The 22,950-nt window shown below is 47.9% G+C and overlaps 2 protein-coding genes across 2 annotated transcripts in view; one reads left to right on the forward strand and one right to left on the reverse strand.

Annotated features, from left to right (window-relative positions):
• The window catches only part of LOC132808071 (zinc finger protein 850-like), a 45,426-nt gene extending 43,413 nt beyond the window's left edge, over positions 1-2,013 (forward strand). Inside the window, exon 6 of the mRNA XM_060821980.1 lies at positions 431-2,013. Coding sequence (XP_060677963.1) covers positions 431-1,581 — 1,151 coding nt within the window. The 3' untranslated portion in view covers positions 1,582-2,013. The remainder of the gene's footprint in view (positions 1-430) is intronic.
• The window catches only part of LOC132808009 (zinc finger protein 850-like), a 622,390-nt gene that overhangs the window by 89,953 nt on the left and 509,487 nt on the right, over positions 1-22,950 (reverse strand). Inside the window, exon 8 of the mRNA XM_060821898.1 lies at positions 13,981-14,637. Coding sequence (XP_060677881.1) covers positions 13,981-14,637 — 657 coding nt within the window. The remainder of the gene's footprint in view (positions 1-13,980; positions 14,638-22,950) is intronic.

Raw genomic sequence — 22,950 nt, forward strand, 5'->3', positions numbered from 1 at the left:
GCACTGATAGTGATGACTTTTGTAATCTCTTTTTGCAGAGTATTTGAAAATCTGAAGACTGAAGTTTCAAACTCAACAGATGAAGGGCTTCTGCCTGAAACATTGACTCTCCTGCTCCTCGGACGCTGCCTGACCTGCTGTTTTTCCAGCGCCATATTTTTTGACTGACTCTCCAGCGTCTGCAGTCTTCACTTTGATGTCAATGTCTGACAGTCACTCAATCCATCGGGACCACAACAATTTTTGATTTTGATTTCTGTGAGAGGGATCAACGCTTTTTGATTCCTGTTTGAGGACGTTTTCAACATCAGGTGGGACTGGACAAGAGACCCCACTGTTGCAGCGCACTGTGTGTGGAGCCTGAAACAGTTATACGGCCTGGGAAGGGGATTTCACGGCAGGGAGGGGTTCTACACGTGTTTGTGAGCAGCTGAAGCTGTGGCCATGGAGAAACCCGAGGAATCCCGCCCCGTGGAGAAACCGTGGAAGTGTGGTGACTGTGGGAAAGGCTTCCGCGTCCCGTCTGCCCTGGAGACTCATCGGCGCAGTCACACCGGGGAGAGGCCATTCCCCTGCACCGACCGCGGGAAGGCCTTCAGACATTCCTCCCACCTGCTGGCCCACCAGCGGGGCCACACAGGGGAAAGGCCCTTCAGCTGCCCAGAGTGTGGGAAGGCCTTCAGCACTTCCTCCACCCTGCTGAGCCACCAGCATGTCCACACGGGAGAGAGGCCGTTCAGCTGCCCTGAGTGTGGGAAGGCCTTCAGGTATTCCTCCACCTTGCGGACCCACCGGCGTTTCCACGCGGGGGAAAGGCCCTTCAGCTGCCCTGAGTGTGGGAAGGCCTTCAGGTATTCCTCCATCTTGTGGACCCACCGGCGTTTCCACACGGGGGAGAGGCCCTTCAGCTGCCCCGAGTGTGGGAAGGCCTTTACCCGCGTCTCTGCCTTGCGGAGCCACCGGCGTGTCCACACCGGGGAGAGGTCCTTTAGCTGCCCCGAATGCAGGAAGGCCTTTACCGACATCTCCTCCCAGATGAAGCATCAGCGGATCCACACGGGGGAGATGCCCTTTACCTGCTCTCAGTGCGGGAAGGCCTTCAGCACATCCTCCCACCTGCTGACCCACCTGCATGTCCACACAGGGGAGAGACCGTACACCTGCCCTCACTGCGGGAAGGGCTTCAGGTATTCCTCCGGCCTGCTGACCCACCAGCGGGTCCACACAGGGGAGAGACCGTACACCTGCTCTCAGTGCGGGAAGGGCTTCACCTACTCCTCCCACCTGCGGAGACACCAGCGGATCCACACGGGGGAGAAGCCCATCAGCTGCCCAGAGTGCGGGAAGGCCTTGACCGACATCTCCTCCCTGATGAAGCATCTGCGGATCCATACCGGGGAGAGACCGTACACCTGCCCTCAGTGTGGGAAGGGCTTCAGCACATCTTCCTCCCTGCTGAGGCACCAGCGGATCCACACAGGGGAGAGACCGTACACCTGCCCTCACTGCGGGAAGGGCTTCACCTGCTCCTCCAACCTGCGGAGACACCAGCGAGTTCACGTGCCATTGCAGGGGGAGTGAAGGAGTGACGGCCGAGTCCCATTATCGACCGGACTATCCACCCGGTTCCGGGGACTCCCGGGTTCGAATCCCGCCACGACAGATGGCAGAATTGGTATTCGGTCAGAAATGTGGAGTTCGGAATCTAACGATGAGACCGTTTCAGGGAGGGGGTGGTGTGGGGGAGAAAGCCCCCATCTGATTCACTCTCTCCCTTGTTAGGGAAGGGAACGGCCATTGTGGGAAAGGATTCACTCGGTCGTTCCAGCTGCATCCTTTACCCGGTCTGGCCTACACGTGACTCCAGACCCACAGCAGTCTGGTTGACTCTACACTGCCCTCCCCCCACTGGCAAAGGAGCGGGGAGAAACTTACTTGGAGACAGGGTATGGGTTGAAATTGCTGAGTGAGGCAATACTTCCTCCGGGTTACGGCTGTACCAAGGATCCAATTACAAAGGGACAGCTTGGTGCTGGCCAATAGTAAAGACAGTGAGGGGGGTGGGGATGGGGCCAGGGGAGGTGTGGTGTGTGCACTTTCACCTTGAGCTGTTCAAAAAGCAACTACTTTTTCTCTGCCTTTTTGCTGGGGGGATTTGAAGCTGTAACAAAGTTGGGTTGCAATAAAGGTTACCTGAACTTACCACCGGGCTCAGACTCTCATTGAAAGCTTTGAGCTCCAAGAGGTTTTTGTTTTAAAGCTGCTCATTTCTTTCAGCCTCCTGCACTAAGTTTAGAACATAGAACAATCCAGCGCAGAACAGGCCCTTCGGCCCTCGATGTTGCGCCGACCTGTGAACTATTCTCAGCTCGTCCCCCGACACTATCCCAAAATCATCCATGCACTTATCTAAGGATTGTTTAAATCTCCCTAATGTGGCTGAGTTGACTACCTTAGCAGGTAGGGCATTCCACACCCTTACCACTCTCTGTGTAAAGACCTTGCCTCTGACATCTGTCTTAAAGCTATCACTCCTCAATTTGTAGTTATACCCTCTCTTGAATAAGGGCACAACATTTGCAATCCTCTAGTCCTCAGGTACTAAACCCGTAGACAATGATGACTCAAATATCAAAGCCAAAGGCTCTGCTATCTCCTCCCCAGCTTCCCAGAGAATCCTCAGATAAATCCCATCCAGCCCAGGGACTTGTCTACTTTCACTCCTTCTCGAATTGATAACACCTGTGTGTAACTAACCTTGATACTTTTGAGTCTAATATCTCGTACCTCATTTTTTTCCTGAGTGAAAACCGATGAGAAATGTTCATTTAGCACCTCTCCGATCTCTACAGTGTCCACACTCCACTTCCTGCTTCTGTCTTTGACTGGCCCTATTCCTACCCTAATCAACCTTTTATTCCTCACATGCCTATGGGAAGCTTTAGGGTTCTCTTTTATTCTATTTGCCTAAGACTGCTCGTGTCCTCTCTTTGCTCTTCTTAACTCTCTCTTTAAATCCTTCCTCGGTGATCTGTAATTCTCTATCGCCTCATCTGTACCATCTTGCCTCATGGAACAGCATCATAAGACACAGAACTTATATCAAAAGATCAGTGTCATGCAACTGATAGAATAGATTGAACAAACTTAGATAGTCTTCATCTCTTAGAATGGGTGCGGGCTTTGTTCATTAATATGTAACAATGTTCTTGAGATGACATAAGGTTTTATTTAAAAAAAGGCATCTCCGCTCAGACAATGCATTAAAGGTGTGAGATTTGAGTCTGTCAATATTCCAATCTTGAATCAGACTGGTTCTGTTTCCAAAGTCGGAATTTGTAAAATATTACATGCATTGACTGCCTGCAGATTGTGTGCTTTTTGAACAAAATTGAATGTATCTGCAAATATAATTCTGCCAATACAATTTCAACCCATAGAGTAGTGTGTGTGCGTGCATGAGAGAGTGAGAGTGTGTGCATGTGTGTTTGTCTGTGAGTGTGCACAGAAGTGTGTTGTGCATGCTTGGGAAAGTGAGAGTGTGATGGAGTATGAGGCTGTGAGTGTGAGAGAGTGTTGAGGGCTGTGTGTGTGTGTGTGTCTGTCTGAGAGATAGAGTATGTGTGAGAGAGAGAGGCTTAATAAAAGCAAGGGGTTGCATCTTTGGTAAAACAAGGACTTGTACAGATAATGGTTGGGCCATGAGTCATGTTAGAGAACAGATAGACATGGAGGTGGGGGATGGCGGTGTTCAGGTACATAGTTCTTTGGAAGTTGCATCACTGCTCGACAGGGTGGTTTTCAGACGGCATTTCGCAACATTGCCTTCATTGTTCACACCACTGAGTATAGGGATGACTTTTGTAATCTCTTTTTACATTTCAGGATCTGAAGATGGAAGTTTCATAATCAACAGATGAAGGCCTTACGCCCAAAACGTCGACTCTCCTGCTCCTCGGATGCTGCCTGACCTGCTGTGCTTTTCAAGCGCCGCACTTACTGACTCTTACTCTCCAGCGTCTGCAGTCCTTACTTTGACGTCCATGTCTGACAGTCATTCAATCCATCGGGACCGCAACAGTTTTCAACTATGATTCTGTGAGAAGGAGCAAAGCTTTTTGGTTCCTGTTTGGGTACGTTTTCAGCATCAGTGGGACTGGATGAGAGACCCTACCGTTGCAGCGCACTGAGTGAGGAGCGTGTAACAGCTCTACGGTTTGGAAAGAGGAATTCACGGTGGAGAGAAGCTCCACATGCGTTTGTGTGGGGCTGAAGCTTCGGCCATGGAGAAACCCGAGGAATCCCGCCCTGTGGAGAAACCATGGAAGTGTGGCGACTGTGGGAAAGGCTTGTTTCCCGTCTGCTCTGGAGACTCATTGGCGCAGTCACACTGGGGAGAGGCCGTTCCCCTGCCCTGACTGCGGGAAGGGCTTCAGCGATTCCTCCAACATCCAGACCCACCAGTGGATCCACATGGGGAAGAGGCCCTTAAGCTGCCCCGAGTGCGGGAGGGCCTTTACCCAGGCCGCCTCCTTGCTGACCTACCAGCGGGATCACGTGGCATTGCAGGGGGATTGAAAGAAAGATGGCCGAGTGCCTTTACCAACTGACAATCAACCCAGTTCCAGTGGCTCCCGAGTTCGATTCCCACCGCGACAGATGGTGGAATTGGAATTTGGTCAGAAATCTGGAGTTCAGAATCTAACAGTGAAACCATTGTCGGTGGGGTGGGGGCGGAAGAAAACCCCCATCTGATTCACTCAGTTCTTTTTTAGGGAAGACTTGAGCAGTTATTAGAGCAGTCGTCCCAGCTGCATCCTTTACCCGGTCTGGCCTACACGTGACTCCAGAACCACAGTAGTCTGGTTGACTCTACGCTGCTCATCCAACTTACTTGGATACAGGTTGAAATTGCTGAGTGAGGCAATACTTCCTCCAGGTTAAGGATCCAATTACAAAGGGACAACTCAGTGGTGACCAATAATGGAGAAAGTGAGGGGTTGCACTTTGACCTTGAGCTGTTTTTTTAAAAATTGCTACTTTTTCTACGCCTTTCTGCTGGGAGATTCTGAAGCTGTAACAAAGTAGGGTCACAATAAAGATTACCTGAACTTCACACTGAGCTCAGACGCTCCATGACAGCTTTAAACTGCAACAGGTTTTTGGTTTAAAACTGCTGATTTCTTACAGGAGAAAGTGAGAACTGCAGATGCTGGAGATCAGGATCAAGATTAGAGTGGTACTGGCAAAGCACTGCAGGTCAGGCAGCGTCCGAGGAGCAGGAAAATCGACATTTCAGGTTTGCTCCAGACTGCAACCTCCTTACTCTGTCAACCATCTGTGAGTAAGGTACTCTCTTCACAACTCCTTTTCCATTTTATTCATTCTGGGCTTCAATTTATGACTTGCAGCAACTGAAAGGAAAGAGAATGAATCCATGGAATGGACACTATCAGGGAAAAGTTTGTTTATAAACGGTGTTTCACGTATTGAGTGAATGCAAAGAGGAAGTGGTGGATGCATGTTCAGATGCAACGTTTAAAAGACATGTGGATAAGTACATGAATAGGGAAGGTGTGGAGGTATATGGGCCAAACACTGGCAAGTGGCACTAGTTTAGTTTGAGAACATAGTCAGCATGGAATAGTTGGACTGAAGGGTCCGTTTCTGTGCTGTCTGACCGTAACTGTTCTGTCGTGGTCTTAAAACCATTTTCTTGCCTTCCACTTTCAATGTGGTTCCTGTACCTGCATCCAACACAAACCACAAAAAGCCCTCATGCACACAACATAAAAATCCACACTTTATTGTTCAAAAATCAGATGAACTCAGCCTTGAATAAATTCAATGACTCCCTAACTGCAGGAAGACATCCCCAGTTCTAATCTCAGTCCAGCCTGCTAATATACCACTTGCCTTGCTGCACCTGTCTGACAACTGGCATTGACTGATGTAGAAGGATGCTGCTAATCAAAGCACTGATCACAGGCTGGTCTGGTTTCAGGACCTGATTTCTCTATCCTCTGTTGATCTCCCTGTTCCCACAGACTAAGATGTCGGTCTGTTCTCAGCTCTGCTGGATTTCTGCTAAAGCTTTGACCCCGCCTTTTATAACTTCTGGAATGATAAAATATTCAATCAAGACCCAAGCCACAATCTCCCAGCCTGTCAACTATCATAAATAAGTAGTTGCACGTGCTTAATGTTTGTTCATGAGGAAGTAAACCAGAAATAGGGGACTCCCAGGAATCTTAGTGAAGGTTTACAGGTTTGTGAAGGTTTGTAGCTCAGGTTGAGGTTCAGGGTGTAGGTTTGCTTGCTGAGCTGTAGGTTTGATATCCAGTCGTTTCATTACCTGGCCAGGTAACATCATCAGTGGTGACCTCCAAATGAAGCGAAGCTGTTGTCTCCTGCTTTCTATTTGTATGTTTGTCCTGGATAGAGTTCCTGGGGTTTGTGGTGATGTCATTTCCTGTTCATTTTCTGAGGGATTGATAGATGGTATCTAGATCTATGTGTTTGTTTATGGCGTTGTGGTTGGAGTGCCAGGCCTCTCGGAATTCTCTGGCATGTCTTTGCTTAGCCTGTTCCAGGATAGATGTTGTCCCAGTCGAAGTGGTGGTTTTTTTCATCCGTATGTAGGGCTACGAGGGATAGAGGGTCGTGTCTTTTTGTGGCTAGCTGGTGTTCGTGTATCCTGGTGGCTAACTTTCTTCCTGTTTGTCCTACGTAGTGTTTGTGGCAGTCCTTGCAAACCCCCGGAGTATGGGTCTGGGTGGTATACGCTTTGATGGGTCGGGGTGGACTTGTTGGGCCGAAGGGCCTGTTTCCACACTGCAAGTAATCTAATCTAATCTAAAACAATTTACAAGGATGTTGCCAAGACTGGAGGATTTAAGCTATAGGGAGAGACAGAACAGGCTGGGGCTGCTTTCCCTGGAGCGTCAGAGGCTGAGGGGTGACCTTATAGAGGTTTATAAAATCATGAGGGGCATGGATAGGATAGATAGACAAAGTCTTTTCCATGGGATGGGAGAGTCCAGAAATCGAGGTCATAGGTTTAGGGTGAGAGGGGAAAGATATGAAAGAGACCTAAGGGGAAACCTTTTCATTTAGAGGGTGGTCCGTGTATGGAATGAGCTGCCAGAAGAAGTGGTGGAGGCTGGTACAATTGCAACATTTAAAAGGCAACTGGGGGGATATGGGCCCCGTGCTGGCAGGTGGGACTAGATTGGGTTGGGATATCTGGTCGGCATATACGAGTTGTCCAGGTTCAGGTGGATTGACAGTACTAAAATACCCATAGTGCCCAGGGATGTGCAGGTTAGGTGCATTAGTCAGGGGTAAATATTGAGCAATAGGGGTAGGGGAATTGCGCGGTGGGTTACCCTTTGGAGGATCGGTGTGTAGTCTTTGGGTCGAGTGGCCTGCTTCCACACTGTGGGGAGTGTCTGAAGGGGAAGGGATTTTTGTAAACTGTGCAGGGCAATGCAGGTGTAGTGCGGCAGCCTGCTGTTGGCTTTGCCCTGCCCCTTGCTCCTCCCCCTGTTGTTGAGCTGTCTAAAAAACAGCTACTCTTTCTCTGCCCTTTTGCTGGGGGCATCTGAAGCTGGAACAATGTTGGGCCACAATAAAGGTAACCAGAACGTACTGCTGGGCTCAGGCTCTCATTGAAAGCTCCAAGCGGTTTTTGTTTTAAAGCTGCTCATTTCTTGCAGCCTCCTGCACTAAGTTTCCAATGTTGTGTATCAGATGGAGCAGTGAATGGGTAGCTGGTTTCATTAGAAATTATAAACTTTTCAGGAGTGCAGGCACTGCATCGTTTCATTGGCAGTTTACTGGCAGCACCGGGAGGTATGGGCTGTGTTCATGAGAAAGGAGGTGGAGGTGCTGCTGTTGGACTAGGTGGGACAAGGTTTAAAAATCACAACACCGGGTTATAGTCCAACAGTTTTATTTGGAAGCACTAGCTTTCGGAGCACTGCTCCTTCATTGGGTAGCTGTGGAGCAGGATCATAAGACACAGAGTTAAGAGCAAAAGGTCACAGTGTCATGCAACTGATATGATATATTGACAAATGTAGATTGATGTTAAGCATTCAGCACACTTACCTTAATTGTTCACACCATTGAATAAAGGAGTTGGGACATCATGTTGAAGTTGTACAGGATGTTGGTGAAGTCACTTGTAGAGTACTGAGAAGGCTTCTGGTGGCCCTGTAATAGGAAGAATACTATTACAGAGGGTTCAGTAAAGATTTACCAGGATGTTGCCAGGACTGGAGGGTTTGAGTTATAAGGAGAAGCTGAGACTGTCTTCACTGGAGCACAGGAGGTTGGGGGGTGACCTCATTGAGATTGATATAATCATGAGGGCTCTGAGTAACATGAACATCAAATAGCGAGGAGCCTGCACGGTTATGTCAAGTGAGTGGGGGAGAAATTGTGGCATTTGGACACTTTACATCCATCAGAAACAGCATCTCCATAGAGCATACTGTGCATGTCAGGTGGGGTGCCAGAAGACTGGAGGTTGGCTAACGTGGTGCCACTGTTTAAGAAGGGTGGTAAGGACAAGCCAGGGAACGATAGACCAGAGTGCCTGACATCAGTGGTGGGCACATTGTTGGAGGGAATCCTGAGGGACAGGACTCTACCTTCATCTAGGTGGATGGGCTGGGACTTTTTCACTGGAGCATTGGAGGTGGAGATGTGACCTCATCAACGTTTATAAAATCATGTGGGGAGAGATGAGGTGAACGAAGGGTGTCCTTCCTCTAGGGTAGGGGTTTCAAGACGAGGGAGCAAATTTTGACGGTGACAGGAGAAAAAGATTTTAAAAAGAAGGGCACAATTTTTTTTACACAGAGTGGAACCACGTGAGGACTAAATGTCTAGAGGAAGTGGTGAATGCAGGTTCAGTAACGTCATGAATAGGAAAGGTTTGGAGGGATATGGGCCGAAACATTGGCAGGTGGGACTGGGTTAGTTTGAGAACATAGTCAGCATTAACTAGTTGGACTGAAGGGTCTGTTTCTGTGCTGTCTGACTCTGGAACTGTCTTAAAACTGGATACTGGTCTTAAAACCATTTTCTTGCCTTCCCCCACAAGCATCCACATCAAAATCATGTGAACTCAGCCTTGAATATATTCAATGACCCCCTAACTGCTGGAATACATTCCCACTTCTGAACTTAATTCCTCTTGCTAATACACCACTTGCCTTGCTCATTACCTGCTGCATCTGTCTGACAACTGGCACAGAAGGACACTGATGCCCCTCGGAACATCCACGCATCATTCCTGATGAAGGGCTTGTGCCCCAAAATACGACTGTCCTATTGCTCGACCCACTGTGCTTTGCCAGTTGTGGTCATCTCTACATCAGGAAGACCGAGCGTAAACTTGGGGAATGGTTTGCCGAGCATCACAGCCGGGTCCGCAGAGGCTGAGCGGACTTCCCAGTCTCCACCCATTTTAATGCCCCTTCCCACTCCCCTTCTGACAAATTGGAGGAACAAAACCTCATCTTGTCTGAGCAGTCCACAGCCCGGAGGACTCGACACTGAGTTCTCCAATTTCAAATAATCTCCCATCCCATCCCCCAACTCACTTCCCAGCCCCTTCCACTCTTCCCTGCCAACTAGATTCCTTCCTCCCATTCAACAACCAGGTTATGGGGGTAAGGCAGGAACAGGATACTGATTGAGGATGATCAGCCATGATCATAATGAATGGTGGTGCTGGATCGAAGGGCAGAAGAGCTGACTCCTGCATCTATTGTCTATTGTACCCTCCACTTGGCTTCACCTATCGTCACTTCATCACCCTGCCCCCAGCACACCCTTGTTCCACAGCTCTCCCTATACCCACCCCCAATCCTGAACAAGGGTTACACCACATACCTCTACTTTTCCATCTCCTGTTACTGCCTGGCTTGCTGCGTTCTTCCAGTCTCCTGCCTATCTATTTTGCCAATTGAGACAAAGGCTTGGACTAACTTTTCCAGAGTCTGTCCCCTCGCTGGATTCACTCCCATTCCTTTCAGTTCCTCCAAGTCAACAATTGAACCCCAGAATGAAACTTAAATGGAAAAGGTGGTGAGAAAACAGAATGCCGTACTCACAGATGTTGGACAGAGGAAGGAAGCTGCAGTCTGAGTGAAGCTCAAACGTCATTGAGAGAGAGGCGGGGCAGGAGCTTCAGAACCTCATGACTAATAGGGGAGCTCCGAATGGCAGGAGGACAAGTCTCCTTCCGGTCCTCCAGTGATCCTTATTTGTCCATCATAAGTCGGTTTTGCCCCTTTTCAGCCGACAATGAGGAACACGCCCAATGTTCTGGTGACATTGGCAAACAGGTGCCCTGCTGGTTGACACCGAGGAGTGTACACAATATGCTCTGCAGCAATGCTGGTGTTATTGACAGATTTGAAGTTTCTAAATGTCTATCGGAGATCCAAAAGGGCAGAGCGATATTTTTTTTCCCCCATGTGGCTCGATATTTGATTGCTTTTGCACTTGTCTGGCTGCTCAATGTTTTTAAGTCTTTTCCTCCGTGTTGGGGTGACCTTCACAACTAGAGGACATAGGTTTAGGGTGAGGCCACAAAGATATAAAAGGTACCTGAAGGGCAATGTTTCCATGCAGAGGGTGGTGCAGGTATGGAGTGAGCTGCCAGAGGAAGTGGTGGAGGCCGGTATAATTACAGCCTTTAAAAGGTATCTGGATGGGTATATGAATAGGAATGGTTTAGAGGGATAAAGTGCTGGCAAAGGGGACTAGATTAATGTAGGATATCTGGTTGGCGTGGTCAGATTGGACTGAAGGGGTATGTTTCCGTGCTGTACATCTCTATGACTAAATAATAAAGTCAACTTTTCCAATGAACAAACTATCTCCATGTTAACAAGGCTTAGTGCACAACCTGCTTTACAAACCATTCTCAACAGGTCCTGCCCCTTCAATGACTGAGGAACATGTACATGTTGGTGCATAGTATCCTTCACTAGTATTTACACACTACCCTCAGCAATTGCACAAGTAACAGCAAAGAGTAAACAGCACAAGGATTAAACACACAGTGAGGGGTAAACAGCACAAGGATTAAACACACAGTGAGGGGTAAACAGCACAAGCGCCAGTAAAAGCAGATGGAAAGTGAGTGTAAAATACCGGTGTCTGCCCCGGGCCGCACGGAGCCATTTTCCTAACGGCCGCCCTCCCGCCGCTTCCTCGCTCGAGCGACTTCTCCTCCCAACCGCCTTCGCCCCCGCGTGACGTCTGCACGGGGGGATGGGCGGGGCCGGGGGAGCCTCACCGTCACCAAGCAACAGCCACCTCGCGCTACAACTGCTCATTCACAAAAACAAACTCTCCTGTCTCGCTCTGCAGCTGCAGGGGGGGACACTGCCACGTTTCGAGGAGCCCTGTCTACATTGGGAAAGCTCACCGCTCCATTTAAACACATATTCCCACATCCCACTTGCCTGCATTTGGCCCATTTCCCTCTAAACCTTTCTATTCATGTACCCATCCAAATGCTGTTTCAATGTTGTCACTGTACCTGCATCGACCACATCCTCAGCAAGTTCATTCCACATGCAAATCACCCTCTTTCAAAATGTTGCCCCTCCGCTTCCTTTTAAATCTCTCTCCTTACATTAAAAAAAATGCCCCCCGAGTTTTGAGTTCCCCTACGCTAAGCAAGAGCCATTTTCTATTCACCTTACCTCCACTCCTCATGATTTTATCAATCTCAATGAGGTCAACCCCCAACCTCCTGTGCTCCAGTGAATAAAGTCCCAGCCTCTCCTTATAACTCAAACCCTCCAGTCCTTACAACATCCTGGTAAATCTTTATTAAACCCTCTCTAATAGTATTCTTCCGAATACAGGGTCACCAGAACTGTCCTCAGTCCTCCGAAAGTGGCCTCACCAACATCCTGTACAACCTCAACATGATGTCCCAACCCCTCTCCTCAGTGGTGTGAACAATGAAGGCAATGTTGCAAAACGCCGCCTTAACCACCCTGTCTACCAGTGATGCAACCTCCAAAGAACTATGTACCTGAACACCCCCACCCCATGTCTGTCTATTCTATAACACGACTCATGGTCCGATCATTATCTGTACAAGTCCTTGTTTTAGCAAAAATGCAACCCTTTGCTTTTAATAAGCCTCTCTCTCACACACATACTCTCTCTCTCTCAGACAGACACACACACACCCCTCAACACTCTCACACTCGCAGCCTCATACTCCATCACACTCTCACTTTCCCAAGCATGCACACACACACTTCTGCGCACACACACACAAACTCACATGCACACGCTCTCATTCTCTCATGCACACACACACACACTACTCTTTGGGGTGAAATTGTATTGGCAGAATTATATTTGCAGATACATTCAATTTTGTTCAAAAAGCACACAATCTGCAGGCAGTCAATGCATGTAATATTTTACAAATTCCGACTTTGGAAACAGAACCAGTCTGATTCAAGATTGGAATACAGACAGACTCAAATCTTACACCTTTAATGCATTGTCTGAGCGGAGATGCCTTTCTTTTATAAAACCTTGTCATCTCAAGAACATTGTTACATATTAATGAACCAAAGCCCACACCCATTCTAAGAGATGAAGACTATCTAAGTTTGTTCAATATATTCTATCAGTTGCATGACACTGATCTTTTGATATAAGTTCTGTGTCTTATGACGCTGTACCATGAGGCTTATATATTGATGAGCTGAAAATGTGTTGCTGGAAAAGCGCAGCAGGTCAGGCAGCATCCAAGGAGCAAGAGAGTCGACATTTCGAGCTGAGAGACTTGGGTCTTTTCTCATTGGAAAGAAGGCGGTTAAGGGGGGATTTGGTAGAGACATAAAAGATGATGAGAGGATTTGATAGGGTAGACAGAGAAAGACTTTTTCCTAGGATGATAACGTTAGCTTTTACGAGGGGGCATAACTACAAATTGAGGGGTGATGGATTTAAGACAGATGTTAGAGGCAAGGTCTTTACACAGAGAGTGGTAAGGGCGTGGAATGCCCTACCTGCTAAGGTAGTCAACTCAGCCACATTAGGGAGATTTAAACAATCCTTAGATAAGCGCATGGATGATTTTGGGATAGTGTAGGGGGACGAGCTGAGAATAGTTCATAGGTCAGCGCAACATCGAGGGCCGAAGGGCCTGTTCTGCGCTGGATTGTTCTATGTTCTAAACTTAGTGCAGGAGGCTGAAAGAAATGAGCAGCTTTAAAACAAAAACCTCTTGGAGCTCAAAGCTTTCAATGAGAGTCTGAGCCCGGTGGTAAGTTCAGGTAACCTTTATTGCAACCCAACTTTGTTACAGCTTCAGATCCCCCCAGCAAAGAGGCAGAGAAAAAGTAGTTGCTTTTTGAACAGCTCAAGGTGAAAGTGCACACACCACACCTCCCCTGTTCCCCCCACGCCCCCCCACCCCCCTCACTGTCTTTACTATTGGTCAGCACCAAGCTGTCCCTTTGTAATTGGATCCTTGGTACAGCCGTAACCCGGAGGAAGTATTGCCTCACTCAGCAATTTCAACCCATTCCCTGTCTCCAGTTAAGTTTCTCCTCACTCCTTTGCCAGTGGGGGGAGGGCAGTGTAGAGTCAACCAGACTGCTGTGGGTCTGGAGTCACGTGTAGGCCAGACCGGGTAAAGGATGCAGCTGGAACGACTTGAGTGTATCCTTTCCCACAATGGAGGTTCCCTTCCCTAACAAGGGAGAGAGGGAATCAGATGGGGGCTTTCTCCCCCTACCATCTCCTCCCTGAAACGGTCTCATCGTTAGATTCCGAACTCCACATTTCTGACCGAATACCAATTCTGCCATCTGTCGTGGCGGGATTCGAACCTGGGAGTCCCCGGAACCGGGTTGATATTCCAATCGATAATGGGACTTGGCCGTCACTCCTTCAATCCCCCTGCGATGGCACGTGAACTCGCTGGTGCGTCCGCAGGTTGGAGGAGCAGGTGAAGCCCTTCCCGCACTGAGAGCAGGTGTAAGGCCTCTCCCCGGTGTGGATCCGCTGGTGCGTCAGCAGGGCAGAAGATGTGCTGAAGGTCTTGCCACACTCGGGGCAGCTGAACGGCCTCTCCCCGGTGTGGACACGCTGGTGTCTCCGCAGGGAGGAAGATCTGCTGAAGGCCTTCCCACACTCGGGGCAGCTGAAGGGCCTCTGCCCCGTGTGGACCAGCTGGTGGCTCCGCAGTTGGGAGGAGCAGATGAAGCCCTTCCCGCACTGAGAGCAGGTGAACGGCCTCTCCCCGGTGTGGACACGCTGGTGCATCAGCAGGGTGGAGACGTGGGTAAAGGCCTTCCCACACTCGGGGCAGCTAAAGGGCCTCTGCCCCGCGTGGACACACCGGTGGGTCCGCAGGGAGGAGGAATCGCTGAAGGCCTTCCCACACTCAGGGCAGCTGAAGGGCCTTTCCCCCGTGTGGACCCGCTGGTGGGCCAGCAGGTGGGAGGAATGTCTGAAGGCCTTCCCACAGTCGGTGCAGGGGAATGGCCTCTCCCCGGTGTGACCGCGCCGATGAATCTCCAGGGCAGACGGGACACGGAAGCCTTTCCCACAGTCCCCACACTTCCACGGTTTCTCCACAGGGCGGGATTCCTCGGGTTTCTCCATGGCCAAAGCTTCAGCTGCACACAAACACGTGTAGAGCCCCTCCCTGCCGTGAAATTCCCTTTCCAGGCCGTATAACTGTTTCAGGCTCCTCACACAGTGCGCTGCAACAGTGGGGTCTCTCGTCCAGTCCCACTGATCCTGAAAACATACTCAGACAGGAACCAAAAAGCTTTGATTCCTCTCTCAGAAATCACGGTCGAAAATCTTTGCTGGCCCCAGTGGACTGAGTGACTGTTAGACATTGACATCAAAGTGAGGACCGGAGATGCTGGAGAGTCAGTCGAAAAATGTGGCACTGGAAAGTCACAGGGGAGTCAGGCAGCATCCGAGGAGCAGGAGGGTCAATGTTTCGGTTATAAGCCCTTCATCTGTTGATTTTAAAACTTCCCTCTTCAAATCTTCAAAAATCCTGTCAGAATAGATTACAAAAGTCATCACTGTCAGTGCAGGGTAGAAATTCTGAACAAGCAATTCTACTTTTTGCAGAACATTCTTTTCTTTTGTTATTCCACAAAATTGAAAGCACCATCCCACTCTCTCTTCCCCTCTGTTCTCACTCCGCTCTAACTAATTCCCCTGAAGGTGCTGATTCAGGATCTTACAGGGACAGAAAAAGCAAAAATGTCAAGACTGACATCTCTCTGAACTTTGGATACCTCCACCTGAAAGTTAATATCTTTCCCAACACTGGGGTCCTGCTGAGAGTGAGCAGGTCTGATTTTGGGAAGCAAAAAAAAGTGTCAATTCAGGGTGAACCTGCCACGCAGCTTCTTGAGGAAGGACCAGGCACAAAATGGTTAACGACCCCAGGAAGGTGGGAGCAAAATGAGACGTCAAGGCATTAACGCCGACATTAGAGAGAAAGTGAACCTATTGACGTGGCAAAAGTTAGTGGAAAGCCAGAGTCATAGAGATGTTCAGCACAGAAACAGACCCTTCTGTCCAACACGCCTGTACTGACCAGATATCCTAAATCAATCTCGTCCCATTTTCTGGTATGTGGCCCATAGCTGGGGTCATCCCCACCCCCTGTCCTGAGACCTTGATGCCTCCAAGCTGACCCTCAAAGTTTTAGTTTGTCCCTCAATTCTTTCCCAGTTGTCTTTTGTAGGTTTTGAAAACTTCACCAATCCTCTGAGTATAGGATTTGGGAAGTTATGTTGTGGCTGTACAGGACATTGGTTAGGCCACATTTGGAATATTGTGTGCAATTCTGGTTTCCTTAGTATTGGTAAGATGTTGTGAAACTTCAAAGTGTTCAGAAAAAATTTACAAGGATGTTGCCAGGGTTGGAGGATGTGATCAATAGGGAGGCGAGGTATGTTTCCCCTCAGCGTTGGAGGCTAAGGAGTAACCTATAAAATCATGAAGGGCATGGATAGGATAAATAGACAAAGCCTTATCCAGGGGAGGGGGTCGGGGGGAAATGAGTCCAGAACTAGAGGGCATATGTTTAGGGTGAGGGGAAAAGATACAAATGAGATCTGAGGTGAAACTTTTTCACACAGAGGGTATTACGTGTATGGAATGAGCTGCCAGAGGAAATGGTGGAGGCCAGTACAATTGCAACATTTAAAAGACATCTGGACAGGTGTATGAATAGGAAGGGTTTGAAGGGATATGGGCCAAATGCTGGCAGTTGGGATGAGATTGGGTTGGGATATCTGGTTGGCATGAACGGGTTGAACCGAAGGGTCTGTTTCTAAGCTGTACATCTCCATGACTAGTTGGACCACTTCCCGCTCCTCCGCCCTTGAGCCCCAGTTTTCTCATTTTCCCTCCCCCCACCTTGTCTCAGTCCCAACCCTCGAACTCAGCACCACCAGCCCAACCTGCAATCTTCTTCCTGACCTCTCCACCCCGACCCCCGCTCCCACTCCGGCCTATCACCTTCACCTTAACATCCTTCCACCTATCGCATTTCCAACGCCCCTCCCCCAAGTCCCTCCTCCCTTCCTTTTATCTTAGCCTGCTTGGCACACTTTCCTCATTCCTGAAGAAGGGCTCATGCCCGAAACGTGGATTCTCCTGATCCTTGGATGCTGCCTGACCTGCTGCGCTTTTCCAGCAACACATTTTCGGCTCTGATCTCCAGCATCTGCAGTCCTCACTTTCTCCTCTTGCTAATATACCACTTGCCTTGCTGATTGCTTGCTACACCTGTCTGACAAATGACAGTGACTGGTGTAGAAGGACGCTGAGGCCTCTTTGTCCATCCACACATCATTCCTGATAAAGGGCTCATGTCCAAAACGTTAACTCTCCTGCTCCTCGGATGCTGCCTAACCTACCGTGCTCTTCCAGTACCACAATGTTTGACCCTGATCTCCAGCATCTGCAGTTCTCACTTTCTCCACATTCAAATACATCTCCATTTAAACAATGCACTTCCTTTCTGCGGTTTTTTTCCACAGCCAAGGCTATAACTTCATATTGTGGTACTGCATTTGCCATTGTGGTCTTCTCTATATCGGAGAGCGAGTGCAAACTTGGGGAACGATTCGCTGAGCATGACAGCTGTGCCCGCAGAGGGCGACCAGACCTCTCAGTAACCACCCATTCCAATTTCCTTCCCACCCCCTTTCTGACATGACCATCATTGACCTCCTCCATTGCCACAACGAATCTAACCGCAAATTGGAGGGACAACACCTCATCTTCCGGGCAGCCTGCAGCCCGAAGGACTCAACGTTGAGTTTTCCAATATCAAAAATCCTCCCTCTCCATTCCCTGACTCCATTCCCATCCCCGCCCTCCTCCCTGCCACCAACAAGATTCATTCCTCCGATTGACCAACCAGGTCGTACCCTCTAACTGTCTTGACCTTTTCCCACTTCATCCCCACCCCCTTTTCTCTGCAGCTTCTGCACCCAGCCCCTGCCCTGAAGAAGGGTTACAACCGATTCGTCGACTTCTCCACCATCTGATGCCTCCTGCCTAACTATTTTGCCAATTGAGATACAGACCTGGATCAACGTTTCCGGAGTCTGTCCCTGCCGAATTCACTCTTTCCTTTCAGTTGCTGCAAGTCAACAATTCAACTACAGAATGAAAAAGAAATGGAAAAGGGGGCGAGATAAGAGAGTGCCGTACTCACAGATCTGGGACAGAGAAAGGAATGTGCAGTCTGGGTAAAGCTCAATCTTTATCCAGAGAGAGAGGATCAGGAGTCGCAGCTTGAGAAGTTCAGAGTCCAACTTCCGCATTCAGACAATGGGCTGACTCTGATTGGCAGGAGGACCAGACTCCTTCCGGTCCTCCAATGTTGCCTATTGGTCAATCAAAAGAAAGTCTCGCGCCTTTTTTGCGTCCAGCGATGAGCATGCTCAGTATTTTGCTGACACTGGCCAGCATGCGCACTGCGTTGCTGAGACTGGCAAACATGCGCAGTATGCTCTCTGGGGATGGTGTTCCTGACAGATTTTAAGTGTCCAAATGCCAACGGGGTGAAAAGATTGAGCCACAATTTTTTTTGCCTTTGGCTCGATATTTTATTCCTTTTGCATTTTGTGTGGCTGCTCAACTTTTGTATGTCCTTTCCCCTTGTTGTGGGGGCAAGGCACCGAGACCAGAACTGGAGGGCATAGGTTTAGGGTGAGAGGGGAAAGATTTCTGAGGGTCCGAAGGGGCAATCCCTTCGCACAGAGGGTGGTATGTGTATGGAATGAGCTGCCAGAGGAAGTGGTGGAGGCTGGTACAATTACAGTATTTAAAATGCATCTGAATGCGGATATGGATAGGAAAGATTCAGAGGGGTAAGGGGCGACATGCTGACAAATGGATCACTAGATTAATTAGGACATCTGGTCAGCGTGGACCGCAGGGTCTGTTTCTGTGCTCTACAACTCTGAGTCTATCTTTACATAGTATGGAAAATAAAGAGCATGAAAGCATAGGAAGGGTTAGAGCATGGAGACTACTGCCAATTTGTTGCAAAGGATAGTGGAAAGCTCTTACACCAATTAGCAGAGTAAGGTTGAGGCTGAAAGGTCACTATGGCAAGATGAGATAACAGTCAGTAAAGTTAGCCTCACCTGCTAAATATGATTGACAGGATGGGAACAGTAAATATTTGGGACATGACATCAAATATCTAATTAATAATGAGTAGAGTCACCCTGCTTGAGACTATTGATAATAAATATCTAATCATGACATTAGGAAAATATTAAGTAGGGTCTGGAATGCAAGACCGTTGTTGCAAAAGCTGACATTAAATCTCAAACTGTGACATTAGAATAACATTAAGTAGAATGTAGGAAAAACTGTAAGGGCACAAATAAAGAGATAATGGGAACTAACATCACTGGTTTATTGTGTAGCTAGCGTGAGGAACTTTTGATTAATATAGTTGGACATGCTGATAAGCTAACAAACACACTGCTCAGCTGGAGAAAACACTGTCTCCTCTGTCCAGGAGGAAACGCTGGAAAGGTTGTATTGTTCCTAGGGAGGAGGATGGTCTCCGGCGACACTCTGATATCTATCAGCTAGTAAATGGGGCAGAACTATGGAATTTAATCTCCAGGCATTCTGGGAAATTTAATAAGAGAAGGAAGGAAGTAATAAATAGTAGATCCCTACAGAGTGCTGAGGAACAAAGGGTCCTTGCTGTCCAAGTTCAGAAATCCCTGAAGGTATCAGTATAGGTCAAACGGAGGATGAGGAAGGCATAGATTTGTACTTTTTCACACAGAGGGTGGTGCGTGTGTGCAATGAGCTGCTAGAGGAAGTGGTGGAGGCTGATCCAAATACAACATTTAAAATATAGTTGGATGGGGGCATGAAAGGGTAGGGTTTAGAGGGATATGAGCCAAGTGCTGCTAAATAGGATAGATTAATTTCGGATATCTAGTCAGCATGGACGAGACGGACTGTTTCTGTGCTGTACAGCTCTATGGCCATCCACTTCATTTTGAAATGTTTTCACTACCACTTGGAACACCCCGTTAGGGTTCAGAGTGTGCCAGGTCCTGACACCTCCTTCCTCACGTCTCCTGTGCATTTTAAATCAATAATACTGGTTGTATGTTACTGGGTTAGCACTTTAAACACACAGACACATACATCATAATCAGAATTTCTATTTGGTACAGACAGTGATGACTTCTTTCAACTTTGCTAACAGGTTATCAGAAGGGGAGGATCTGCAGACAGAAATCTTGGAAGAAATTCCATAACAAGATCTGACAGGGTCACTCAATATCATTGGGGGGTTGAGTCTGGAAAGAGAAATCCATTCGACCTGCTTCAAAAGGTACTGGTAATCAGTGTGAGCAGAGAAGCACTCAGAGAGGAACACACCAGTGAACTGAGCTTTAACTGGTTACACAGAATGAGTGTATGTGTCCCAGGGAGCTGACTATGGGAAGGAGCTTTAACCAGTTACACAGACTGAGAGAGGGGCTGGGGCATTTATTTTACCCTGGAGCATCAGAGCCTGAGGGGTGACTGTAGAGAGGTTTATAAAATCATGAGGGGCATATATAGGGCAAATAGCTTAGTTCTTTTTCCCCCAGGATGGGGGAGTTGAAAACTAGAAGGCATAGGTTTAAGGTGAGAAGGGAAAGATTTAAAAGGGACCTAAGGGACAACTTTTCATGCAGATTTTTGTGCATGTATGGAATGAGTTGCCAGAGGAAGTGGTGGAGGTCGGGACAATTGCAAGGTTTAAGAGGCATTTGGATGGGTATATGAATAGGAAGGGTTTGGAGGGATATGGGCTGGGTGCTGCATGAGGGGATTAGATTGGGTTGGGATATCTCGCCGGCATGGGCGGGTTGGACCGAAGGGTTTGTTTCCGAGCTGTACATCTCTATGACTAGCACTTGGAGCATGGCTCCTTCATCAGGTGATTGTGGAGAATAAAATCATAAGGCACAGAATGGATGGAAAAACATTACAGTGCTCTGAAATGATTGTTAAGTCTTTGATCTTTTAGTATGGCCTGCTCGTATCATTCCTGAAAGACATTTTCTTGAGATAACTCTAAGTTTTATAAGAAAAGGTGACATCTCAGCTCTGACAATGCATTAAAGGTGTGAAATCAGGGTCTGTCTGTATCACAATCTTGAGTCAGACTGGTTCTATTTTCAAAGTGGAATTTACAAAATATTACATGGATTGAACAGCCTGCAGGCTGTGCATTTTTTGAGAAAAATAGAATGTATCTGCAAATACAAATTCACCCCCATGGATGTACGTGTTTATGTGTGTGAATGAGACAGAGTAAAGTCTATTGTGTGCTGTATATCCCGATGTCTACTCGATAACAGATGCTTTAATTCTGCTGGCGTAAATATTGTTATAAATCATAGCTGTTATAAATCATAAATCCCAGCTAGGACTACACTGTGTGTCTGGATGGTTGACAGGCTGGGGATTGTGGCTTGGGTCTTGATTGACTGAATATTTTATTGTTCCAGAAGGTGTAGGGGTGGGGGTCAAAGCTTCAGCAGAAATCCAGCAGAGCAGAACAGACCAATATCTTACTCTGTGGGTACAGGGACAGAGGACAGAGAAATCAGGACCTGAATCCAAGCTAACAATAGACTTCCCTGTGATCAGTGCTTTGATGAGCAGCGCCAAGCCTCTATCTTCACCTCGCTTCCCATTTGACTATCACCTTGATATTCCGGATCCAATCCTTGTCATCCTGAAGCCATGCCTCTGTAAGGAGTCTCAGATCATAATTATTCTCTTCAATGTGTGCAGTCAATTTTGTTACAATGCACCACACATTCAGAAACATCGTTTTTAGTTTCACGTTTTGTGATCTTCAGAATCCGGTTTTGATTGCTGGTACATTTACTCACCTTGTCCCTTTCTATCGTTCTCTGATGTTCATTTTCCACATCACTATATTGCTCACCGTCCTTGATTTGGATTGGCCATGCTAAATTGTCCATAATGTACAGGCATGTGAAGGTTAGGTGGGGTAGCCATGGGAAATGCAGGGTTAGAGTTTCATAGTAAAAGAAGTAGTAGTTGGCCATTTGGCCCATCGAACCTGCTCCACCGTTCATTATGATCATGGCTGATATATGCGTCATCTGAGATCCTCCTCCCTGCATTGTCCCAACTACCCTTAATTCCCATACCATGCAAATACCCATCCAACTGTGTTTTGAATATTCTTAATGAAGATGCCTCTACTGCTTCCTTGGGCAGGGAATTCCAAAGATTGACTACTCTCTGGGAAAAGCAGTTCCTCCTCATCTCTGTCCTAAATCTACTCTCCTCAACTCAAGGCCTGGTCTCATCCTGGGTAGGGTAGGCCTTCATCCCCACAGTGCAATAAATTCCCACTTTCCACCAAACTCCCAGATGTACTCACTCACTCAGTTGCTGTCTCACAAACGAAATACTTCATTGTAACTTCTTTTGCTTCCAGTAAGGGCAACCCATCTTGGAAAGCTGCTCTGAAAGTCCAACCACACTTCTGCATTCACCAGAGACAATTCCAGGATAACAGCACAGAAACAGACCCTCCAGCCAAACACGTCCATGCTGAACAAATATCCTAAATTAACCTTGTCTCATTTGCCCAGATATCCCTCTAATCTCTTCCTATTCATGTACCCATCAAGATGGGTTTTAAATGTTGTACCTGTTCCAGCCTCCACCACTTCCTCTGGCAGTTCGTTCCATACATGCACCACCCTCTGTGTGAAAAGGTTGTCCCTCATGTCCCTTTCCCCACTCACCTAAAATCTATGCCACTTTAGTTCTGGACTCTCCTAACTTGGGGAAACACCTTGCCCCTTATAAGGTTAACCCTCAGCGTCCGATGTGCAGAAAGTGAGACCTGCAGATGCTGGAATCAGAGTCTAAAAGTGTGGGGCTGAAAAAGCACAGCAGAACAGGCAGTATCGGAGGAGTGGGAGAGTCGACATTTCAGGCCCGAGCCCTTCATCAGGAATGATGCATGGATGTACAAAGGGGCCTCAGCGTCCTTCTCCACCGACAGATGCACAAGCAATCAGCAAGGCAAGTGGTATATTTGGAAGATGAACTGGGATTAGCAGTGGGGATGTCATCCTGCAGTTAGGGGGTCATTGAATATATCCAAGGCTGAGTTCATCTGTTTTTTGAACAACAGAGTGTGGATTTTTATGTTGTGTGGATGAGGTGATTTTTTTTGTTGACAGTGGTTTATGTGTTGGATGCAGGTACAATAACCACGTTTAAAGTGGAAGGCAAGAAAGTTTTAAGACCACGACAGAACAGTTAGTTAGACAGCACAGAAACGGACCCTTCAGCCCTACTATTCCATGCTGA

Source organism: Hemiscyllium ocellatum, assembly GCF_020745735.1.
Source record: "Hemiscyllium ocellatum isolate sHemOce1 chromosome 27 unlocalized genomic scaffold, sHemOce1.pat.X.cur. SUPER_27_unloc_3, whole genome shotgun sequence".
NCBI classification, from domain to species: domain Eukaryota; kingdom Metazoa; phylum Chordata; class Chondrichthyes; order Orectolobiformes; family Hemiscylliidae; genus Hemiscyllium; species Hemiscyllium ocellatum.